General features: G+C 41.6%; 1 protein-coding gene across 2 annotated transcripts in view; it reads left to right on the top strand.

Moving 5' to 3' along the window:
* The window catches only part of ZNF385D (zinc finger protein 385D), a 362,344-nt gene that overhangs the window by 279,396 nt on the left and 56,608 nt on the right, over positions 1-26,340 (top strand). For both annotated transcript variants that reach the window (XM_075548950.1, XM_075548951.1), the window contains exon 4: positions 982-1,144. In XM_075548950.1, the coding sequence (XP_075405065.1) occupies positions 982-1,144 (163 nt within the window). The remainder of the gene's footprint in view (positions 1-981; positions 1,145-26,340) is intronic.

The following is a 26,340-nucleotide window of genomic DNA, read 5'->3' on the forward strand; positions in this document are numbered from 1 at the left end:
ATGGGAAGTGATGGGTAGTCTAATAAGAATAGTCATGCACTGATAATTCTTCTTTGTGAGGTAGTTTTTTAAAGCTTTTGAATAGCAAATAACAATGGCTATGACAATCTCCTCATTCAGCCCCACAAATATTTTCTCCCAAAATAAATATGCATTCATAAACATATTTTAATGATAATTTTCTATCTCTGTAGGAAAACAGTATTATAAAAATGCGTATCACTGATAAACAGCAAGACAAATCTCTGGACAGGATAAAGAATAGTATTGTCTTCTTTAGTTAGTTAAAATAAATGGACCAGGGCAATGGGCCAGGAAATGAAAGAGCCACATGTTGTAAGATGGTCCTGCCTAAAATTTTTTAGACTAACCTCTGTAGGCAGCAAAGAAAAGGCAAACCACAATTCTAACATCCATGTTTGATCCATTTGGACTTAGACGGTGCATTTGCTTTTGAAATCTCACGCCTCCATCTCTGCCTCCAGGATGCCCACTTCCCTTCTTAGGTGTGAGTTCTTTCTTCTAGATACCTTTTGGGGACTCTTTTACTAAGACACACTGTAGAAAGAGAAACCACATTTACCAAGCCCAAAAGGTGAGAGCCACTGTTTCCCAGGGCCCTTGTTGACCTTCAGAAGCCCAGCGCCTTCTGGGCCAGAACAAAGGCAGTGCAGATATTGATGCTTATTTCAATCTTTTTGCTTTTTAAAACTCCAAAAAGCAAATGTTGATGGGTTAGTGTTCAGCCACATTTCTCTTCAAAGAAGCAATCGAAGATTTCTTTCTTCTGTCCTGAGATTTTAGATTTGATTCCCATTGCTTTCCAGCATCATTCTAAATAAAACCCCCACTGCCTGGTCATGGCCCGGATTAGCTTGAATGGTACCTGCTATTGAAAGGGAGTCTGTATTTACAGTAATACAGAGAATGTCAGTTTAGAAATGAGCCTGATTGCATGGTTCATTTTGTTCTCCTTTGTAGAGCCAGGCTGCGGCCCACTACAAAGGCACGAAACATGCCAAGAAGCTCAAAGCGCTGGAAGCCATGAAAAATAAGCAGAAATCTGTCACTGCCAAGGACAGCGCAAAGACTGCCTTCACCTCCATCACTACCAATACCATCAATGCCAGCTCTGACAAACCAGGTTAAGCGATGATCTTTGTTGTTGTTGTTGTCATCGTCATTGTTGAGGGACCCCCTCCCCTGTCTAACCCTCTGTCTGTTTACTTATGTCCCTGTCACATCAACACACGCTTGATCCATCTTCCTGTGTGGTGGTCCTTGTTTCCCCTCATTTTTCCAGTTTCGATACGAGGTTATTTTCATTATCAGTTGTGTTGGAGATGTTGCCTTTTGAAAGCGTCCTGTAGGTGTTTCAGAGATAGAGTGAGCAGAAAGCACTGGGAGCCTTGTTCCTCCATCTATGTATGGAGAACGAAACCTTTCCAGAAGGGATCGTTTCTATCCTGGTAGTCAGCGCCTTAGCTGACAGCGGCATGGTCAATTTGACGTAACAGCGAATACGCCACCAAGCATGCCACCTGAACGGAGAAGCCCCAATCGGGGCATTATTACACACGGGCGCAACTCTCATAAATTGGAAACGCTGCATTGTTTTAAGTAGTGACTGGGCAACTCTGGGCTCGTTGTGACTGAGTGACTTTTCCTCTGCATACCCAGGTAAGTGTTATTGATACCAATTATTCTTTTTAATGGAGTCTTCACGGTGGAATAATAGCCTCTGAATGGCCCCTGGAGACAGCTCCTGAAAACAACCCATTTATTCAGGGCAGAGCAAGCCAGGGGGCTTTCCGAGACTGGCACTTTAAAATATAAGGCTAGCATTCCTCGAAGTTCACCCACAAGGAAGCCCTGTGTGATTCATGCATGCACCGTTCATAGATCACATTGCAGCACAAGTGCCAACGCACACCTGTTGTTCTCTCAGTGCACATGGCAGAAGGGAAGGAGCATTTATATTGTCACCTTTGGGAAAACTGTAGCCAGAACATCTTCTGACCGTGACTGATGAAAACGTGGAATACTACACCGTGAACAAATAGAATAGGGTGAGATGGCTTTATCACCCTGTGGCAGTGCCCCTTGGCTGGGGAAAGGCTGGTCACATGGTTTGAGTTGACGCTTGCTCCTCTGTCATTCTGACGAGGTACCTCTGCTTTCTCTGGATCCCTGTAGCACAAGTCATGTCTTTTACCCAGATCCCACAGCACGTGGTATTCTTGGTAGATGATTCCATGTCTGCCTCCCTGAGAACACTGTGCTCTCTGAAAGTGGGTATCTGTTGATCATCTTTGTACTGTGAGCCCTGCTGTAGTGTTGTTGAGTAAAGTGTTGGTTGAATGACTGAGCATTCCCTCATGCTTCTAACCCTCATGATGCCACACATGGAGGAGGCAAAGTGAAACATGCTTGTTTTATGCCTTAAATACACTAAAACGACAGAAAAAGCATGCATCCTTTCCTCGCTCCCTGCCTTTAGTTTTGAGTTTATTGTGATACTGATTTCTTTAAAAATATTTTTTCATTCCTCCCTCTCTTTATCCCTTGGTAGTGCATATCTTCTCTTGTCTTGATGGCATTGCCTGTTCCAGAAATTTCAAATAAGAGGGATCGTATGCCTCACTCATTTCCCTTAATGCTTTCACGGTTCATCCATGTCATAATACCTATCAGTTCTTCATTTCTCTTTAGGAATAAATAATCCTTCTTCAACTTCAAAAAGTTTGTGGAAAAACTCCATTATATTTTCATTCCATTTTACCATGACCGTTTTGAAAACCCACCCAGTTGTGCACTGCACCCTCTTCCCTGGGTGCCGCTGCCCTGTCTTGTGGATCTCCATCGTCCTTTTCCCACAGACCAGCACCTGTCACCCCTCTAGTGTCTAGCCTAGAGTCTAGTCTGTTGCTGCATCTCCCTTGCCTTGCCCTTCCTACTGGGGAACTGCCAAAGTCTGTTCCTTGTGTATGAAAGCCTTTGCCTTAGTGATTTTTTTTTATCATCGTGGTCTCAGATACTATCTAGCCATCTGTGAATGACTGATTTCACTCAGCACAATGTTCTTAAGGTCATCCATGCTGCGGGCTGTGTCATGGTGTCATCACTGTTCCGCATGACGCAGAGTCTTCTGTCATGCGCACGTGCCAATGTTTCATGATCCTTTCTTCGACACGCAGGCGTTTGGGTTGAGCAGACTTCTCTTACAACTGAATAGCTACTTACATCAGATCACAAAATAGAAGGTGATTGAAGTTTCTGCAAAACCACTTAGAAAAGTTAACAAATGACCTTAACCATCGCAGGAGCCAACATTGGTAAATAACAAAATGGTTGACTCGGTTTCACCTACAACTCGCGCTTCCACACCTGGCACGTCACTTTCTTTAGTCCTGTCCATCTCTCTTGGCCAGTTTTTCTGTTTATGGCAGAGTCATCACTTACTTGGATTTTTTGCCTATACCTCAAATTACCAAGTTCAATAAAATTCTCATATTTACCATCATCCCCAAATTGCTCTTCGTCATGTTGCCACTAATACGGGTTTTATCTGAGCACAGCCAAACCACTTCATTAACTCCAAGTTAGAGAAAAAGAAATAGGCGTGTCTTAGAAGGGGACCCCCGTGAGAAGGCCACAGTAACACAGGTTGCAGTAATGGTGTCTTGTTTGACATCGGAATACATTGAAAATATATTCTGATTCTACAATCGTTCTTTGGAATTTACGCTTTGGGCAATCACATACAGATAGAGTCCATTTACTCCGGTTGAAGGTTAATGATGAGAAACTCTTATTGACGCAGGAAAGATGACAGGACCATGCGGTTCTTTTAAGTCTTTTTCTCAGGATGTCATTGTTGAGTCACCACATAACAGGAATTCATTTTTGGTCCTAACCACCAAAAAGACCAAATTCTGCCATTAAGTTGATACCAACTCATAGCAAAAATGAAGCTTCTACTTCCTACAGAGTTAGTTCCAGAAACCACGTGTGCAGTCTATCCTGTCTGATTATTGTGCTGCTGTGCATTGTAACCAACTGGAAGACAGAGTGTTTCGGAGCTGACGTTCAGTTGGTGGATATTTCTAACTACATGAAACTTAAGAAAATAACTTGGACTGTAATCATGCCTTATTTTTGTCCCCAAAACTCTTTTACTCAGTCAGCACATCTAATCAGCTGCTAGAATTCCCTCCCTCTCAATCGTCCAACACACTTTTTACATTATTCATCATTATACACTTCTCTGGCCCTGGTAGCCTCACGGCTTGCCTTAGCCAACATGCAAGTTTAGGTCCCTCCATTCTTGTTCATTGACCAGCATCTCCTTCATTCTATTGACACTGCACACCGATCATATGATGTTCTCATGCAGAAACCTTCAGTGTGCCTTTATACTGTGCTTCTCTACCACTGCTCACCTGTAGTTCTTCGCACTGAAGATGCATCTTGTTTTCCTACCTTTCGGTCTGCTCCCACTACTCTTCGACATCTCTCTTAAAAGTCCACATGTCTCACTTTTCTCTTCTTGCTGCCCTTGAGGTTGAATGTGACCTTGTATCCTGAGAACCTTTAACCAATTTTTCTTAGACGATTACCTTTCCAGGTCTTTATCTTCGTCCCACTGTTAGATGACACACTCCTTGAGAGTTCACACTCATCCCTTTTGCTTTACAGAATCTTTTGTATACAAAAGACAGTGGGTAATTCATTTTGTAACTGGAAATGATGCGTTTTGTAACGGTTCTGAATTGAAGCGCAGAAAAGCTTTAGACGTTGGTGCGTGTGAATAATGATTTCATGCAAGAAGCATGACTCTGATTAATCTAAGAGATTCTACGGTGTTGCTCACTGAATTCCAGAACTGCAAGTTTTCATAAAGGTCATCAAGACTAACACCTGCAGCTTTGTTCAGAATCTCTAGTTGCGCAGATAAAGAACACTTGACATTTCTATGGCCCTTCGGTAACTATCAATCAGGAGTTAATTAGCCTATTGAGTGTATAGATTTATCTTAGTCATCTAATTGGTAAAATGTCTGAGAACATTTCTCCCTTCCTTGTTCTATTACATAACTCCCTTTAGTTATCAGTGTACTGTGAATATATTTATCAGATAAAACTACTAAAGTACAATTGATACTTGCACTTTTCACTCTTATGACTCACTGTTCTTTGTATCTACTTACTTTTAAAATTTTAATAGAAGATAGTAGTTCGGGGATGCGCTACTCATCTGACTCAAAGGTTTCAAGAGTGAAATGGTTTGACTCTGAATGCACAGGAGTAATTTATTTGGCATGGATTAATAATTACTTGTCAAAGTTTACATGATTTCTCAAAAGATTTCGAGTGATAGACTTTCCTAAGGTCGAAGAACACCCAGTTGACTGAACCTGGCCAGTGACTGAGAAGAAAAGGGGAAAAAATCAGGGAACAATAGAACTGCAAGGGAGTTAGACAATTTCAAGGTCACCAAATCTGCATGCTTCTTTTCTTCTGTGTTACTCTCCCCGGCCAGCTGTGTGCATCAGGCCCAAGGTACAGAAAAGCTCTGTTCAGCCATCTCTTCTCCTGCTAGAGAACAAACGTGACCCACCGGCGATGCAGGTGGTAGAAGAATAGTTTAAAGGAAAATAGTATCATTTAGAAAACAGGCAAGCCCTTCTCAGTGGACTAAAAATAGAAATTAGCTTTTGTTTATGTCTATATTTCCATACAGGCAGTAGGAGGACGGTGCTTTTCTTGACCTTGATTCAAAAAAGTGTCAAATACTAAAATTATAATGAAACAAATTTCAGATCTCTTGACATCAGTAAAACATGTGTCATTTTTATATATGTATGATATATTGGCATATTTATGTGACTAATGGGTTTCAAAAACCTCATGGAAAAATTCCATTTATCTTGTAAATCCATTTTTCCATGAAGTTTTGAATCCTCCCTCATGTATTTTTACAGATAGTGTGCATGTGTATACACATGTGAGTTTATATATATAAGTACGGTGTGTACCTATATGTTTGTATATATAATATGTGTGTATATAGACAGATGACAGATGATAGACAGAACTCGTTTCTATCAAATCTGATTTGTTCAGTCCTACGTACATAAGAAGGAAACATGGACTGTGCCATCTTCAGAATTGTTGCAAAGCTTGAGCGCCCTGTTCTAGCCACTGCCTCAGTCTCTTATGTCGAAAGTCTTCCTTTCTTTGATGACCTTCTACCAAGCATGGCATCCTCCTCCAGAGACAGGTCCCTCCTGACACCATGATCAAAGTCTCAACTTCTTTGCTTCTATGGAACATTCTGGCTGTGTGGTTTATTGAATATTTTTTACAAATGCCATAATTCAAAGGCATCAATTCTGCTCCAGTCTTATTCATTGTCTATCTTTCATATGTATAGAAGGTGATTGAAAATCCCATGACTTGAATCAAGTACATCTCATTCTCAAAGTAACATGTGTTTTTTATTATTATTAATATTTTAAGCAGGTCTTCGCGACAGATTTGGCAAGAGAAATCTGTTGTTTAATTTTCTGACTTCTGCTTCCACAAGCTTTGGTTGTGGATCCAAATAAAATGAAATTCATGACAACTTACATCTTTTCTACCTATTATCCTATTGCATTTATCATTAGTATCATAATGGCAAAATTGTGAGAATTTTTGTTTTTAATTTTAAAGAGCAATCATACTGAAGGCTAGACTCCCTAATCTCCATCAGCTAGTGCTTTCAGTCCTCTTCCCGTGCAGCAAGCAAGTCTATGCCATGTGTGCAGGACAATTTGATAATGAGTCTGCCTCCAGTCCTGATGCTTTGTGCTTCTCACTACCGTCGAGCATCTAGGATTATTTTCTCATCCTGCTGTTTGGATAAGTGTGGTGGAAGGATACAACTGTCCACAACATTTGGGTGCTTCAGGTAACCCGGCACTAGTCAGCAAATTCACAGGCAGAGGAAAAGGAGAATAAATGTATTTATCAAAGAAATGAGCCCTATTGGCATCGTGGGCTACGTTCTGATGGCTGCACATCATGGGCTGCTAACCACAAGGTCCAAAGTTTGAACCCACGAGCTGGTGCACAGCAGAAGGGAGAGGTTGGCTACTCTGCTAAAGGCCTAAAGTCTCTGAAACCCAAAGGAACAGTCCTTTGCTGTCCTGCAGGGTCTCTCTAAGTCAGAGTGTACTCACTAAATGGCAGGGAGTTGCTTGTTTATTTTTAGTATACAATGAGACAGATTGGATCTTGTCTGACAAAATCTGTCTCTCTGAGCAACATGTCAATAACTGTTTTATAGGCAAGGCTCGATGGAGAGAAATTAGGCTTGAGTTAGGCCATAGACTTCTCAGATTGTTTTGTGTGTTCAGCAGGGCATGCCCACACAGCAGCAGCTGGGACTGTTAATGAATGAGGCCTGTTGTTCAAACGGAGGTGTGGTAATGTATAAATTGTAAAGGGAAGCTGCTAAGATTTGTCAGTGTATCATGACTTCTAATCGAAATACAAGAATGAGACAAGGGGCAGCAAAGTACATGGAATCCCAGTGACATGTTGGAGCCTAGCATGGCATTAAAAGCCCTCATGATGGAGTGGTTACATATTGGACTGTTAAGCTCAAGGTCAGCAGTTCAAAACCACTGGAGACTCCTCAGGAGAAACAGCAGGTGTTCTACTCCAGTAGAGAATTACAGTCTTGAAAACCCAACTTGGAGAGTTCTAGCCTGTCCTATAGGGTCACTATGAGTTGGAATTGACTCAATGGCAGTGTGTGAGTGAGTAGGGCATTACAAAACCTGAAGTGCACCCTACCTGATTTTAACCCAGGCAGTATTCCCTTGTACGGTTTGAACTACTGCTTCTTGGTCTATATAGAAGATACATATGAGCACAATTGAGTGTTGTGGAATTAGCATTCTTTGCAATGATATCTAAACTTGATATGATCCATACTGCCAAATGCTGCTACACAATTAATAAAGCACAGGTAAAATATTTCTAGTGTTCTCTGCTTTCAGCCAAGATCCATTTGACATCAGCAGTGGTATTATAACTTGTTCCCCAGGCCCTTGTGCATCTGGCTTGAATTGTGTGCATTTTTCATCAATGTAGTGATACGATGGCTTTGCAATGGTCTTCAGTAAAATTTTACTGCATATCATATTAATGATGTTTAATATTCTCATTCCATTGGGTCACTTTTGTTTTGAACGAGCACAAATATGGACCTCTTCCAGCCAGTGGGCTAGGTAACTGTCTTCCAATGTTCGTGCCGTACATGAATGAATGTGTCCAGCGTTGCAATCACTTATTGAAGCATTTAAGCCTGAATTTTCTCAATACCTGGTGACTTCAGTGAAGTTTGGGCTTCTTCCTTTAGTAATATCAGTTTATATGATTAGATACGATTTCCTAAAATGATTGAAAGTCATCCAATTCTTCTTGGTACCAAGATTTTATATTTCTTTCCTCTTTTTTTGGACACTTTCTCTCATCATTATTTTTTCCCCTTTTGCACATAGAATTTTTTAGTATTGCAACTGAAGGGCTCAAGACTTGAAATTTGCTTCAGTTCTTCCAGTTTGAGAAATGCTAAATCTGTTCTACCCTTTTAGGATTTCTAATTCTGGTCTTTGCATATATTATTACAATATTTTACTTTGTTTCTCAAGCCACCCTTATTGAAATCTTCTCCTTCAACTATTTTCATCCCTTTGACTTTTGCTGCCTTAAATTCAAGAGTAAATCTAATATGCACACATTTTTATTTATAGAAATTATTCTGTATTTATTATATTCTCCCTGGTTTATGTAACTACCCAAGATTTTGTAACTAGTGTCACACATTTTCTTTAAGATGGAAAAACAATGCATTTTAAATTTCAATATCTATGGTTCTGTTAGAATGTAAAAGTCCATCTAAAGTCTTTTGAAAAGGGACATTGCTACCACTACACTTGGTGCAGCAACTTAACAAATGCCCTTCTTGGCAAGGTTGACATTGTATTGAAAAAAAGCCCCTGGGATCTTTACTGACCCATTCTTATAAACAAAGCCTCCCTGGGTCAATCACTCTTATGATAAAGGACCCCTGTATGGGGCCATTGGGAGACCCTGCATGCCTACTGTGCCTTTTCTTATCTTAACTCTGAGTCCTGGCATCCTTCACATTGGTCAAAGAAAGATCCTTCATCAAGTGTTCTCTTTAAAAATCTGGAGTACCTGCCAGTAGAGTCTATTGGTACCAGACCCATGATGAGAAGGGAAAATTAGAAGAAATAAGTAACACTTATCTGAGTGCTGTAATTTATTGGGGGTATAGGTGAGGCCTCAAATATCAAATTTAATTTGAGGAAAACATTTAGTAAGTCCTAAACAGGAAAAGATGATACAAAGATAAATAAATCATTTGGATGAGAGCTACCATTTGTTTGAGATCTTAATGGCATCCAAGGATTTGCATATTTATAGAGATGCAGAGGCCTCAAAAGGACATGGAGCGCCAAGAAAATGAAAGTATACTTGGTGGAAGATAGATACATCACAGTGATAGGTGGGACTACAGAAGTGGGACTGACTGGGAGACCTCTGTGTTGGACAAAACAGCTTTCCAGTGTGGGTTAGAGCCTTCTTGTCAAGGCAGTTAGATAAGACTCATGACCTCAAGACTCTAGCACTGGAGCCCCACTAAGGGCACCCTCAGGCAAGTTCCTTAGGGCTATGCCACTTCTACTTGGCCTGACTGCCTGAGGGCAACGCTATTCATTACGGTGGTTACGTCATGGCCCTGAGGCTATCCATTTCTTTAGAAGCAGGTAACCTCATCTTTCTCCCATGGGGCAGCCAGGGGGGTTGACCCTCCAATTTTGTCATTAGCAGTCTAACTCGGACCTGACAGCACCACCAAATTTAGATGTAGTTTATAAATGGTCACAAAGGAATTCAAGGGAACCTGAATTTATGTGGAGACTCTCTCATAAATGGAGGTTGGGTTTCCATTGTAAACTATAGCCTTCTGCAGACTCTGTGCTCAGAACCTTAAACTTTATTCAAGGGCCAACGTCATTGCATGTGAATCAGCATGCCCAATTTTTCATTAGGAATAAGGGAGAAATCATAAGAAATATTTTACTCTGTCTGTTGTTCATGAAGATGAAGGTTGTTTTGATTTTTATCTGTCCTAGGAGGGGAAAACAAACCACAGCAAACCCACTGCCACCTCGTTGACCCTAGAGAGAATTGCGGAGGCTACAAGTGTTTACAGGTGCAGAAAGCCTCATTTTATGTCCCCCATGGAGCAGGCGCTGGGTTTGAACCCCCAACTTTGTCATTCATTTGCAGCCTACTGGTGACTGGACAGTGCTACCCAGTTGAGATATAATTTATAGAGTCGCATGGATTAATCCTTAATCAGGACAAAGACAATCAACTGGATGAGGGAGACCATGAGCAGGAGGTCCCAATGGTGTCCAGAGATTGCCCGAGACTCAGGCTTAAATGGGACAAGGAGAACAAAGTAAACTGATACAACCTCATGACTGGTGGCAGATGGAGTCACCACCAGCTTACCATTTACAGGCAGGGCTAAAGCAGTGGGAAAGAGTCTGCCAATGGAATGCAAGCACTCTTTCAGATGGAAAAACTCACCTGACTGGTCCAGGGCCCTCTAGTCCAGGCACTGAAGTCTTCCTTCATGCCTATTGAGTCCTGGGGCCCCAAGTCCCATCAAGGCCATATCCACCCAAGTCTTTGAGGGTCAGGTTGCGCATATCTGGGCTGGCTAGGGAAAGGGTGATAATCCACTTCAAACACACTCTGACTGAGGGCAAATGCTTTTTCACATTGTTTTGCAAAGGTCAGAAAGAAAGGCTGAACCGATCTGGAGACACAAACATGGATTTAGTGTTCCCCACAGGGGCCTTCCCCATAGCCAATGCTCAGAAATATAAAGGTTTTACCCTGATAACCACCTCCTTTCCAACTCATAGCAAGTCTCTCTGACAGCAGGTCTCAACCTGTGGGTCGCGACCCCTTTGGGGAACCAACGACCCTTTCCCAGGGGTTTCCCAATTCATAACAGCAGCACAATGACAGTGTTGAAGTAGCAACAAAAATAATGTTATGGTTGGGGGTCACCACCACATGAGGAACTGTATCAAAGGGTCGCGGCCTGGGGCAGCTTGAGAACCACTGCTGTTGGACATGACAGAACTTCCCCCTGTCTTTTCAGATGGCAGTGAGTTTGCTTGAGCTTTTAGTCTCTGTGGAGACAGACTGCACATCCTTCTCCCCCAGAGGAGCCTGTGGGTTCAGCTCACTCACTGTGTGATTGGCCACGAGATGCTTACCCCCCAGACTCTCGGGGCTCCTCTTGACATTCCACAGAACAACTCTTTGATTGGCAGAAGATTTTTCAAATGAATTCTTCATTTTGACAGGCATGTGTTGTCTTCCTCGACATAATGAACGCGTGAAGCCCGAGGATCTAAAAAGCAGGGGTAAAATGATTTCAATAAATTAGCCAAAATGGGGCTCCTTTTTTTTTCTGTCAAGGGCCATCTGGATATTTATTGCATCATTCTTGGGTCATAATGGCCAAACATTTAATTAACTTGTCCCTAGCCTGCTGACTGGATTGACTTCTCTTTATTGAGGTCCCTATTGATGATTTCTCTGTCCTGTTATGACCCTTGGTCTGGACATCCTCCCCCCTGTCTAATGTCCTAATGGTCCTATCAGTCAGTAGTGCTAGGTTGTCAGCGAATGGTGTGTCAGGTAAGAGGAAACTTCGAGTAAATTGACAACCCAACATAAAACCTTATATCACAGCCTTAAAGCAACCGAGATGAGTATGCACAGGTGTGTATGTGCATACTATGTATATATGATTACTGGACTGTCTTTCACAGAAATATCAAATCTATAACAAATGATACGCTGAACCACTCAACCAGTATCTATGAAAGACCAGACATCTGGGTGAATTTTCAAAAATTAAATTAAAAAGTCTCAGTGGCTTTCTCTACAGATGCCACACATCTAGAACCAGCTGTGTCTCTCTATGTGTTCGCATGGTATTTGATCATTCATGTAGATTCCCCCCTCATTTTATGCTACTTATAGCTGTTTAGTAGACAGAAGCTTATAGAAAAATTATGATTATTTTTCAAGCTAGCAGTCTGAATGAAAGAAATGAACAGTGATCACTTGTGACAGAATGTCAAATGAACACCTGTAAAAAAAACATGTGGACCATTAGAGAGCTTTGTCTCCAAGGTGGGTTTCTATGTAGTTTTCATGTACATGAAATGCACAACAAAGTCTGGTTAGCAGCACATTCCATACAGGCTGGAGATAGGCAGTATTTACTGAGTTCTTTGTAAAGTCTTAAATTAAGAATGTACTGGGATGAAAAGTTAATGAAACCACATGCTTGAATTGAAATTACACATTTACTTGATCTTTTATGAATTTTAAACTCCTGAAGATGATTTCAAATAATTTGGTATTGCAGTCTTGGGAAAAAGTAGATACTTCTCCTCCTGTAAAGAGTTAAGTCTCAGAAACTCAGCAGGCAGTTCTACCCTGCCCGATGGAGGAGCTGTGAGTCGGCATCAACCTGATGGCAGTGAGTTTGAATTTTGGTTTGGTGGTTTGATCTTAGACCACCAATTCTGACAGTGCTCCAGGCTCCCCTCCCTACAGCCTAGAACAATTATCTGTGGTTTGAAAGCTAGGCCCAGACATGCTTTTGCCTAGAGAAATCTCTCCTATACCTCACACCACCCAGTGTATCTATCTCCTATTGACGCACAGAAGGTTGTACGTGTACTGGAATGCAATCCCAAACAGAGCCATTTCTAGGCCTCCCACGATTCTGTTTACTCTGCCCTACTATCTATTCTAGTTGTCTAGATTTCTGTTTGTTAACCTCATGGAACTGTAAGTTCATGGATAGTTCATAGGCCTTATAAACCTCGATCGTAGATATAAACATAATTTTACATAACAAATATCAACACATCATTTGGTATTTTTTAATCAGGCAGCTCATCATAAGAATCCTATTAGCAGTCAAAGCGAACATACCCCAAAACATACAGTAACGATTTCAATGAAAATGGTCAACGCCCTTTATTAATTGACCTAGAATACACTTGGCTACTTTGCACTGCACATCCAAGATATTAAGGAATGCAGCTCCGAACTTGAACTTGTAACCAGGGGGATGAGCATTTCCCAAAGACAGCATAAAATTAAGTTGCTATTTTAATTATCATAATTGCTTTCAGATTCATCATTAAATTACTGTGCTACTTCAGTTTCTAATAAGCGTTGAGAGCACCCTTTAAAGCTCTATTGAGTCAGATTGACAATTTATCCCACTGTAAGTTGTGACATTGGTTTCAGGTTAAATTCGAGGCCAGAGATCATATTTAACTCCAGGGGGTTAAAGTCTCTGCTAGTCTGCCAGTGCACGGCCCTGGGCTGGAGTTTTCTTCCTTTTGCTTTGATTGTCTAAGTTTGGGATGGCTGTGTTACTGTTGTGATCACTCACCCTCATCCCAACCACAGTGGATGCTCGGCCAATCTCTCAGGGAAAGCTCAGTATGCAGAATGTGCAAAGCACAAATGATTTTGACCCACCTATGACCTCATTTCACTTCTTATTCAATCCCCTGTTTTGCTGTTAACACTAGAATTAAGTAAAGCCAAGGGCCAATTAATACATTGGCGTCATGCTGCCTATACAGTGAATGAATTTATGGAAAGAAAATAAACTTCCCTAACCTCTGAAATTGTCAGAGATATGGGAATCAGAGTCAAGAACTGTAGACTGTTTAGTTCTCCATTTATTCAACCTTTCATTAATTCCTCTTCTCTCATCTACGAGTGTTTTTCACAATAAGCTCTTACAGCAATGAAGTTGAAGATGCAGAACAGAAATCCAACCCTCAAGGAATCTTCAGTCTGCTTGAGAAAACAAGATATGAACTGAAAATAAAATCCAGAGTAGGAAATGATGTGTCAGGAGAACAGTAAGTATGATGATCTGAGGATCTACAGCAATAATAATGACCATTTAGGGGGAGTGTTGGGATGCAATCCACCTGGTCAGCAGTTCAAAACTACCAGCAGCTCCGAGGGAGAAAAACTGGACTTTCTACTCCCATAAATAGTTACAGTCTCAGAGACCCACAGGGGTTCACTATTAGTTAGCATTGCCTGGATGGCAGTGAGTTTGTCCTGGTTTTTGGTTTTTCAAATAAAAGGAGGCAGACAGGGAGATGGATATGTAACACTAATTTCAAGAATTTTTCAGCCTACAATAACTCCTTTGGTGCAATGTGTTGTTGAACTACCATTTAGCCAGTGCTCAGCATTGACCACTCCTTTGATGTAGCTCTCCCTGTCCTCCGATACCATATTTCATTGGAAAACACAGAACAAAAGGCAACAACGAGATACCTAGAAGCAAGAGCCCATAAAGAATATGGATGAGGCATCTCAACTTACAAGATGTTCTTCTCAATTTGATGGTCAACAAACCAGGCTCCGAGTTAAAGAATTTACCCAAGATCAACAATGTTTAAGATGAAGAAAAATCCCTAGTTGGGGTAAATGGTTTGCACATAGCTTACGATCCACCCAGTGGCACTGTGGCCGGATGGGGGCAGATCTTGGGGAAAGGCCCGGAGATCTGATGCTGGAAAGATTACAACCAAGAAAGCTCTCTGGCAGATCCCACTTCAAACAGAGAAGGCCTTTCTAAGCCACGAGCCAACAATAGAATCAACAACAACACAATCTAAATTCACAAGAAGGGGTAAAATGAGAACTATGTTCTGATTCATGTGGGGGCCAATTCTGCTTATCCTTATTATTTGCTGAGAGGCAACCACAATTTTAATTTTTAAAACATTTTATTAGGGACTCATACAACTCTTATCACAATCCATACATACATCAATTGTATAAAGCATATCTATACATTCTTTGCCCTCATCATTTTCAAAGCATTTGCTCTCCACTTAAGCCCTTGGCATCATCATGTCCTCTTTTTTCCCCCTCCCTCCCTGCTCCCCCCCATCATGAGCCCCTGATAATTTGTAAATTATTATGTTATATCTTGCCCTGTCCGGCATCTCCCTTCACCCCTTTTCTGTTGTCCATCCCCCAGGGAGGAGGTCACATGTACATCCTTGTAATGAGTTCCCTCTTTCCAACCCACTAACCCTCTCCCCTCCCATTATCACCCCTCCCACCCCTGGTCCTGGAGGTATCATCCACCCTGGATTCCCTGTGCCTCCAGCTCCTATCTGCACCAGTGTACAACCTCTGCTCTAGCCAGACTTGCAAGGTAGAATTCAGGTCATGATAGTTGGTGGGGAGGAAGCATTTAGGATCTGGAGGAAAGCTGTATTCTTTATCGTTGCTACATCACACCCTGACTCATCTCCTCCCCTAGACCTCTCTGCAAGGGGGAATCTCCAGTGGCCAACAAGTAAGATGAGAACTAGGTTCTGATTCCTGTGGAGGCCAATTCTGCTTATCCTTATTATTTACTGAAAGGCAACCACAATTTTAATTTTTTAAAATCCTTGTCAGCCCCCAATTCTACCTTATAAATCCGGCTGGAAACACGGGGAATCCAGGGCACATAAACCCCTTTCAGGACCAAGAGTAAGAGTATTGACACCAGAAGGGTAAGAGGAAGGTGGGAGGAGAAATGGGGGGGCCCATCACAAGGATTTACTTATAACCTCCTCCCAGGAGGACAGACTACAGAAAAGTGGGCAAAGGGAGACATCAGTCAGTGTAAGCCATGGAAAAAAAAATAATAATGTATAAATTATCAAGGGTTGATGAGGGAGCGTGGGTGGAGAAAGGACGAGAAAAATGACCCGATACCAAGGGCTCAAGTAGAAAGAAAATGTTTTGAAAATGATGATGGTCCCAAATATACAAATATGCTTGACACAGTGGATGGTTGTGTGGAGTGTGATAGCGGTATGAGCCCCCCAATAAAATGATTTAAAAAAAATCCTTGCCAGCACCAGCCAGATTTTGGTTGTTAATTGACTATATAAGCTAGATTGCTCAACCTGTTGTCAGTGTGTGGGGTGCCACTGAGTCACTTCTGACCCATAGGGACGCTGATCCTGTCCCATTCTCATGATTGTTATGTTTGAACCCATTGATCCAGACTCTTGGTCAATATATCTTGTTCAAGATCTTCTTTTTCACGGATTTTTATCATTACTGAGCATATTGATGACTCAGGATAGTTTCTCATATTTAGCAAAACCCTATACTCCTAAGCATGCCACTGTCAATACTTGACTTGGCGGATCAGACTTTGGACCTGTTAAGAGAATCATGTGTGCTTATCTATAATTTATGCTCTTCACAAGTTAATTGTGGATTTCACCTGTGTAGAGCTGGTTCAAGGGGCAAACAATTTTTGTTGGTCCACATTATGTCATCAGGAATCATTCTGTTATTTTCACGTATAACTGGATCTCTCTGTATCAAGCTTATTGTAGATAATTTAGAAGTTTCCCATTCCCCCATTCGACCTTTATATTTCTGCTTCTATTTCATTTTTAAATGTTTTCTAGAAAATGATCACTAGAAGAACAATAGTCAAGCCTCAAATACAATTTTTAACCTCTATTTTTGCGTGTAATCCAATATTAATTTTCTAATATGAGAATATATATCTGATGGAGATGCATGGTTACATTTACTATAAGGAAATAGTCTCCCAGCAGTAGGCATATTTGAGAAATGCTTCAACTTTCTCAGACATGTAAAGTAATAGTTATGTAGAGGTTTGGTTAATGGATGCATCTATTATCCTGTGCCGCTACAACATCGTAGCTCAGTATGTGTCGTGGCCAGTTGCTGCCCCATTGTGACATGCCTTCAGAACAGAGTAGAACGGCTCTGTAGGGTTTCAAGGTCATGACTTTTCTGAAGCACCCGGCCTGTCTTCTGAAGTGCATCTAGATGGTTTGAAACATCACTCTTTGTTGAGTAGTTGAGAACTATAGAATGATATTTAATAATAAAGCAATATAATCTGGCATTCAAAACATTAATTCCCCTATAACCCGTGTTATTAACATATTAAGGAGGGAAAACACTCCTTTATAATTACATATATAGCTTTCTAAAATTTTCAATATGGCCTCAAAACACTATTACACATATTCACATATGTATAAAGATGTAAATAAATTATTCCTAAGTTATTGAAACTTGGTTCTAATGTCTAAGAAAGTAAATATTCCAAAAGTCTATGGCTCTGACCCTGGATGCCAGAGATAGGGCAGAAAGCATAGTCATTTCTTTCTTAGGAGTAATATCATAAATCTTCCAAAGGCCAAATATGGTGGGAAAATATTGTTATGCATACTCTGTCTTCCAGTTATGTAGAAGTGTGAGTTTTTTACTCTTGTGCCCCACAAAGAGGGTGACGCATCATCTTGAGAGATGACAGTATCTTTAAAAGCTTTTTGGTTTTAAGTGCCTTGCTCTATCAATAAAGATTGAACCAGTTTCTTATATCAAGGTAACTTGAAATCTTAACCAGATTATATGCTTGTGTGTAACAAAACCAACGTTCTAATAACTATGTTTGAATCGATGACAGAATGATTTTCTTCTCATTCTTATCAGATCCACTGGGTTGAAGTCTTTTCCTTGTTAAGATTCTGTCATAAAACTTGTGGTTAAGAAAGGAGAATGAACAATTATTTTCCAGAATTATGTGTTGCAGATTTATCTTTAACCCCAGGAGTAAGAACGGAAAGGAATCCAGCACGACTGGCCTCAGACAGTACTTCCTTTAGAAGCCACAAATCAAGCCCATTGGATTTGTGAGCACGTTATCTGATTACATTAGACTTAATGCTTGCTTCTGAATTGCCTTCACTTATAAATATAAGAATGTTATTGCTTCATCTTATTCAAAATAACTTTCAATGTAGGCTTTTCCAATTATATCCATTATTTTTTTATTACAGAAAGGGGAATAGAATGGTGGGTCCAGTATGTCTCGTCACCTGGGATGGTTGATGAGTACCTTTGACTCTTGTGCTCTTTATCCCACCCTCAAGCCAACATTTGCATCAGGAAAATCAATTACAAAATGCTTTTTAGAATCCTGGCGTGACATTCAATGCAAACAGAAATGAAATGCATGAATGTGCATGTGTAGCTTTATCTGCAATGCACAAATTAAAATAAATATTCTATATAGCTAACTAGAATATGAAACTGATTACAAAATGATAAAAATCAAATAGAAAATTTTTTTAATCATCCATTTGCCTAGTTCAAAATTCAGCATCCTTCATATAAAAAGCCAAATAGTTCCTAGATAGCCTTTGCAAGTCGTACGGCATGTACCCTCTGTCCCAACTGTTGACCTCTTACATTGTGGTGTGAAATTACCAGTGATAGTACATAAGTGTGGTTTCGTTTTGGTAAAATTTTATTTACTAAAAAAGGTAACAGACTATATTTTGATTTCTGAGCTATATTTTGTCAGAGTTAGGCTTCAAATATCTGTATGTGTAAAAAACTTGGTAGCAGAAAATCAAAAAAGTCCTTAAAAAAGGACTACTCATACGTGTATCACTGCAGCCTATGTATGCTTCCAGTGCTTGAGATGAAGTAGGTGACTTTTGGGACTTGGAAGTGGGGGTGATGTTCAGGGTGGTTGCAGTTATAGGACAATTTACACTAGAAACATAGCCAGGCTGGAACTGTAGCTTCTCTTATGAACTAGGCTTGACAGTCACACTACCTTTCCACCCAAATTTTGGTTGAAACAGGCACAATATCTTACTTATGTTCAGAGATTGCACTTACTGATGACAAAGTGCCAAACTCATAGTATAAGAAGCATATATGTGATTGGAGTTATTTCATTGTATATCTTTGGAGAAAGTCTCGTGTCAACTTGAGGGTATTAAGCATGAACGGGTGGAGCCTAGCCCATCAGTTAGGTCACAGCCCAATGATGCTTCCCTGTGAGCAGCCTTTTCAGGAAGATTCTGGGAACTTTTCATTCTCCCGGGAGGTGGGCCACACTCTCTGCTTCACTTTCCTGTGGAGGAGCCACACTCAGAGAGCTGGAGGAGCCATGTTGAGACTCCACGCCAGTGCTGAGATGCTTCCACCAGCATTGGATCCACAAGACTTTTCACCCACCAGCTTGTGATCTTCCTGCATTCGGCATCACTGCATGTGCTGTGTGAGTCTGAAGAGGACTTTATGGACTAGTATTGGACCTCTGGGCTAAAATTAGATTTACAGACTTGATCTGAACTAGACTGGGATGTGTTCTCAATATACAATTGATCTTTGATACGCAGTGCTCACTTACAACCCATATGAATGTCTAACACAAAAAGTTCATTAGCATCCTGTGATATGCAGAGGACACACTTTGCTTGCTGAAAGCAAGGGGGATTTGAAGCACTTAGTGATGCAGATCAAGGATTGCAGCCATCAGGATAGAATGATCATGATCACTAGAACAATAGATAACATCATAATAAATGGAGAAAAGAGTGAAGTTGTCAAGGATTTTGTCTTGCTTCACTCCACAATCAATGCTCATAGAAGCAGCAATCAGGAGATCAAATGATGTGTTGAATTAGGTCAATCTGCTGCACAAGGCCTCTTTAGCGAATTGAAAAGCAAGGATGTTATTTTGAGCACTCAGGTGTACCTGACCCAAGTCAGGGTATTTTCAATCTCCTCACATACATGTGAAAGCTGGATATTGAATAAGAAAGGTCAAAGGAGAATCAGTGCTCTTGAATTATGGTGCTGGCAAAGAATATTGTAAGTATCATGGACTTCCAAAAGAATAAACAAATCTGTCCTGGAAGACTAACAGCCTGAAAGCTTCTTAGAAGCAAGGATAGGGAGACTATGTTTCATGTGCTTTGAACATTTTCTCAGGAGAGACCAGCCCATGGAAAAGGTCAAGTAGAGGTGCACAGGAAGGCCCTTCATGAGATGGATCGGCAGACCGGCTGCAACAGTGGGTTCACCCATCAGAATACGTGTGAAGCTGGCGCAGGGCCTGGCAGAGTTTCAGTCTGCTCTTCCTAGCATCTCTCTGATTGGGAATCCAGCCCACGGCCCTAAACACCAGCAGCAGCACAACTACAAAAACAACAGCAAATCTTGGCCAAATACAACGTGAAAGAGGACTGGGAAGGCAGTAAAAGAATTGGCAGAGCAACAAGATTTGGAGAAATTATGGGAGGGACGTACATATTGCTAAGTACAGCTAAGGCAAGCAAGAACTCAAATGAAGTCAAGATAAGGTAACAGAACACCAGATCTATAGGTCTGAGCAAAAGAAGTTTAGGGGCATATACCAAGAGTAAATCGCCTCATGTGGTCAGAGAAATTCAGAATCCAAATCAGATAAGGATGGGCCGAAGCTAGAAGTATGCCCTCCAAACTGTTAGACCCAGATGTCCTTGGCACTGTGGCCACATTGGACCAAAACCAGAGGATCATTCATCAACAAGGATTTTTCATGATCTTTTTTGAAGGGCTAGAGCCCAACAAAGTCAGAAACAACTCCAGTCTGGGGTGAGACAAACACTTGAGCTTTGTTCCTACGAAAGGAAGACCAAAGTGTTGCCCGGTGAAGCTGAATCCCGACAGGTGTCACTATACCAAAACATCGCTGAAATTACTGCATCTACTGGTTGGCTTGACATCATGGATCCAAAAATAGATGGAAATAGCCCTTCTGGGATGTTCAAGAATGAGGAAAACTCCATTCCCCAACTTCTCTCATGGCTGTGCTCAATAAGCCAGTCTCAGCATGAGAGCCCCCGGGAGAGCCCTTCAGAGCAGGCACCTTGGTACAAGCGCTCTGAGACACCTGTTGTGCCATTTCAACCTTCTCTGTTATACCCAGCTCTCTGACTATGGGCCAAATGTGTCATTTTAGGTTTTGCTCTATTGATTTAATTGCCCGAAGAAAACTTGATAATGTAATCATAGACGTTCTAGCTGAGTGTAACACCTTGCATTCCATCTTTGGCCTCTCTGCGGAGCTCCTTAAAGTCTATAGACTCTAAGATTTGCCACTCTCCAGCGTTGTTGGTGGGGCAAAGCCTTGTGAAATTTAGTTCTTAATTGTGCGTGCACGTGCGCCTGTGCTCTTATCTCTCTATCAAGTGCAAGAACAAAATGGCTTAGCAGAGTTTTAACAGGTTTCAGTCCATTAAAAGCAAACGAGAGCACTAAGCGACATTCTTCAGCTTTTAACTGGTGAGCTTTCATCAGTTTATTAATAGACTCTAACTGCAAATGTGCTTGTTACACGTTAGGGCTTCAGGCCAGCTAAGCAGCAACGGCAGCATCCTCTGGGACTGGAAATCCAATTCAAAGTTCTACCTTCAGGTAATACTTTCGGATGGCTTTGGGGAGATTAAACAACGGCCCAAAAAATCCAAAACAAACGAACACCAAAAACAAAAAAAACCAAAAAATCCTGCTGAAACTTTCTTGAGAGCCGAAGCTGACTCGGTTTATTCATGCTCTAAAAACCCTGGCCTAAGAAAACAGCCCAGACTGCAGGAGTAAAGAGCCCAGTGGGCCCAAGTCTATTCCAATTTCAATCTCCTTAATGCCATTTCTGCCCTGTTTGTACAGAGCTGTCACACTGAACAAGCAGAAGGCTGAGAACCAGGATAATTGGAAGATGTGTTTTAAGTCTGGTCCGGAGTGCAAACTGCACTAGAAGAAGGTTAGGAATTTTGCCCTGGTGGTAGCAGGACGGAAGGTTCTCCTCTGGATAGTAGAGGCCAAAGGAATATTAGCTTCCCGTGAAACTGGCCTCCCTCCTTCGTTATCATAATCATAACTTACTGTGCTTCCTTTTTTACCTTGACTGCCTGGAACATTAGACACTTTTTTATGAATAAATTACTCAATGGTCCTTGAAGTTAATGATAAGCAGGGAGGAATAGGCTTGCTCATGCACAAAAGAGAAAGGGAGAAAAACACAGCTCATAAAATTCTGTCCCTTCAGTGTTAAAAGAATCATCTAAAAGAAGCTTTTCAAGCTGGAGAGGTTGTAATAATGTAAATTGGTAAGTTAATTATTAAAATGTAACACACACACACATCTCCAATCACTTTCAGTGTAGCTGAGTAGCAGCTCTTAAGCCTGACTTAGAAATTAAAAATTCGCATTTTAATTATAATAATAGCCTAAACATCTACAAAACTAGGAGGCAGGCACACTAATGCTTTGGCACGGATTAATCCATTGAATTCACTCAAAAATATAACCAAGGTTCTGACTTTTTCTTAATTAGTGGCTAAGGATACACAACTAATGACAACAACAACAAAAAACAGATGAAACTCACTGCCTTCAATTTAATTCTGACTCAGTGACCCGGAAGCACAAAATAGGACTGCCCTTGTGAGTTTCTGAATCTTTATGGAACTCGTTACTAGATGGCTTGTTCTTTCTTCCATTGAATGGTTGGCTTTGAATGGCTGACCTGAGGTTAGCAGCCCTATGTGTAACCAACTACACCACCAGGGTTCCTTTAGAAGGGTTGAATCCTTGGCCAATATCAAGTAGCACGCTGGAACCAGAACTAGATAAAGCAGCTAAAACTCCAGGGGTCCAAGGCTATGAACCAGCGACGTATGCTATTACTTTAAAAACCCACTGTTATTGACCTGATTGAAACCCAGGCAGACCCTACCTAGGTTTTTGTGGAGAATGTCGATCATTACCACAGTCTTTACCTTCCTCCTCGTTCCTGCAGAGGGGCTGGTTGGTTTGACTCCCCAAGCCCGCAGTTCCAGGCATGTTTGTGCCACAGAGATTGGGAACAAATTTGATTCTCCTTGAATCAGATGTCCTCCACTCTGTTATAATAGAACCTTGTTTTATGTGTGCTTACAAATATGTGCGTATGTCTCTAGACTGTACTTGAAACGTAGATGCATTTTAATTTGAAATAATTGCGATTAACTGAGAAGAATTCTCTCGGAAAACCTGGGTTGCGTTTACTCACCTGTTTGGTGTGTAGGAAAGGCGTGGCATGAGAGCATGGCGGGTGGTGGAATGGCAGGAGTGAGAGTTCTTGCAACACAGACAGCGCTCATCAAACACCCATGTGCTCCCTTTATTTTCAAGCCCCTTTGCATACTTGGATTCTCATAAGTATGCTTATGAGCCAAAGAAACGGGTTGCAGACCACTGCATTTCCCGAGAAAATGAGCATGCGTGCAGGACCTGAGTGGTAAATGACGGGCCCCAATGTTGGTCAATAAGAAAATACTGTAGAACATACTGTAGCCATTTTGCCAGCGAGCAATGCTAACTCGCCTCAGAGATGTGATGTGTCACCCATGCAGGAGAATGAACACCTTGTATGGTTTTATATTAAGGTTGAAGACACTGTTATTGTTATCTGGTGCCATAAAGTTGATTTCGACTCATAGTGGGCTTATTGGCCAGAGGAGAGCTTCCTCACAGGATTTCCCAGCCTAAGATCTCTTTCTGGAGCCTTTGTCGAAGCAGCAGTCTCACCTCTTGCTGTGGTGCAGTTGGGGGACTTCCATGCAAAGACCTTTCCATTCACAGCCAAATGGTTAGCTATTGTGTCCCCAGGGCTCCTGGTTAACGAAAACATGCCTACTGGGTAAAAACTGCATATAAATCAAAATCAGTGTAGGCAAGGACTTAATTTGGATACCATGGCCTATACTCTCCATCATGAGAGTAGATAATTATTGTTCTTTCAATGTCGTACTGTAATTGTCTGCTAGTTTCACTAAATGGAAGCTCCCTTTCAGAGTAGGTGTCTGGCACCTGACGATTCAAACCCTGACCATGGAGGGTGTCCACCTCAGGATTGTGGTTGTGCTCAATGGGATCTAAGCTCGATTCCAATCCATATAGCTTCTGATTTTTATCGCGTTTGCATTTAAGCTTCCTTGATGGCTAGAATCTATTGCTTTTCACAGCTCTGCATATAGGAAATTCAAGATGTTTGTTGTTGCAACACCAGAAAGAAATGTTGCGGGTATTTTTTTAAGCCCTTCCTGTTTGCGGTGCATTTGTCATCTTTTGATAACATGTCATCATGTTCAGAGAAACGGACAGCATGTACTTTGTAATCAGGAAGGGAGGCAGTGGCATGACTGACGTGAGCCTTTATCTGGTATCAGCATCAAATATGAGTCTCCAGAATATGTGTGTTTGAAAGGCTTGTGCTTGCTTGTATGATGCTTTACTCCATTTCTGCCTATGTAGCTCTAAATTAATGCAGGAAGTGAGCCCTCATTTCAAGTTGGCTGCGGATATATGTGCATGGTCAAATCTTGATCATCACTCAGATTAGCCGCATTGTTCACTGAGCCTTCCTTCCACTCAGCCGAGCCTTGGCTAGATTTGTGACTCTCTAGACACATTCCACCCCAGTCAGCCTCTAAATGGACAGCTATGAAAGTAAAGCTTTGGACCCCCCTGTGTCAGGTGGGTGCCTTGCTACCGAAAATAATCCATTGTCATCAAGGCCATGTGAGGTTGGTTTTGGAGGTAAAACCAAAATGGAAATGAAGGATGCCTAAAGCTAGAAGGACAATGGGGAAGCAAAATGGCGTGGTGGTGGAGGGTCCTACATGTCGTTCTTGGGGCAAAGCAGACGAGCTGTGGAATCAGGATGGCAGTCTCTCATCTCTGCTTAGGAACTTTTTCTACGTTTGTCAAATAATAAGGAGCCCCCTGGGTGGCTGGCACAAACATGCTGGGCTACTTTGTGCAAGGTTGGTTTGCAAGGCTTCAACTCAGTTCAGCTCTTAAGTTCGCAACATGTCAAAGTGGATTAGATAGCACCTGGTTTGGATTGGGTTTGGGTCAAATCATAAATTGCATTGAGGGGGATCAGTAAGGTCCCATCATGATGCCTATTAGAAAGTACTCTAAAATGGTAGAAAGGTCGCTATTACGTTTACTATTGTGACTATTAGTATCATGTGTTTTGCGATTTTGAGGCAGGAATGTAATGGCTCACCCCTGTGACTCTCCTAATGGGGACAACTGTCATTACAAAGCTGTCCTCCCTAAGAGGGAAGCCCTAGGGTGGATGTAGTAATAGATAGCAAGTGTGAAAATGGTAGAGTGAACACAGTGTACCCACCCACTGCCATCAAGGTGATTTTGATTCGTATCTACCCTACAGGACAGAGTAGAATAGCTCTTTGGGTTTCCAAGACTCTACACCTTGACTGGAGCGACAATCTCCTTTTCTCCCATGGAATAACTGTGGGTTCAAACTGCTGGACTGGCAGGTAGCAGCTCAGTGCCAAATTCACTATGCGACCAGGGCTCCTGGACAACACTTGCTGGGTGTTCAATGCCAGAGAACTCTGGACCTTTTGTATATTAGAAAGCAAGAAAAAGTGATGCAAACTATGCATTTTCTGCTGGTAGCCTTGATCGAGTCTGTTTCTTTCTCCCAGTTGGCTCTACTTTAGGGAAAGCCTACCCTTCATAATAAAGAAGATATCTTTCATGCCCCTATAGGGATCAAAGCAAGCAATGTTTAGAACAAATCTTGCTGGGCAAGCTGATGATGGTAATGTCATGGCCCAGGAACACCCCAAATAGAAGAAGCCCTGGAAATAAATCTAGTGACAAGCCACCAGAGCTCCTGGTTCCTGAGAAGCTAGACTAAACTCATTCCACCCTACACTACTTGCTAAATACTGTTATAAATCCTGGACAAAGTAGAACAATGATCAGAAAAAAATTGAAGGTAGAGATAAATAAGGATGACGAGATCCAGGAACTTAAGAGATGACCAAGGGCTAAGTTCTTTGGTAGTTTACTTTGTTGTTGTTGTTGTTGTTGTTGTTGTGTTGACCTCCTACAAAAGCCATCCTGGATATTAGAACAGCCTGCAATGTGGAAATGACAATGAGTTTCGACAAAACACTCCTCGAACCAAATTAAGCCTGCCTTTCTAGTACTTTTCCCACCTCGGAAGGGGGTGACCCAGCCGGACAGAACCCTTTTGAACGTATCCTCTCCACGATTGGTGAAGAGAGCCTTGACGTGGAGTCACGCCAATGACAGAACAATGTGAAGCCACCCAACAGTTGAGGGGTGAGTGTGAAAGGGGAGCAAAGGAGGGGGAAGTGGGAGCCTGCAATCTGCTTCCTAAGAGGAAGACCGTAAGGCCTCATGGGCAGTCTCACTGTGTCCTATAAGGCTGGGAGGAGGAGAGAC

This window comes from Tenrec ecaudatus, chromosome 4 (assembly GCF_050624435.1).
Source record: "Tenrec ecaudatus isolate mTenEca1 chromosome 4, mTenEca1.hap1, whole genome shotgun sequence".
Taxonomy (NCBI): domain Eukaryota; kingdom Metazoa; phylum Chordata; class Mammalia; order Afrosoricida; family Tenrecidae; genus Tenrec; species Tenrec ecaudatus.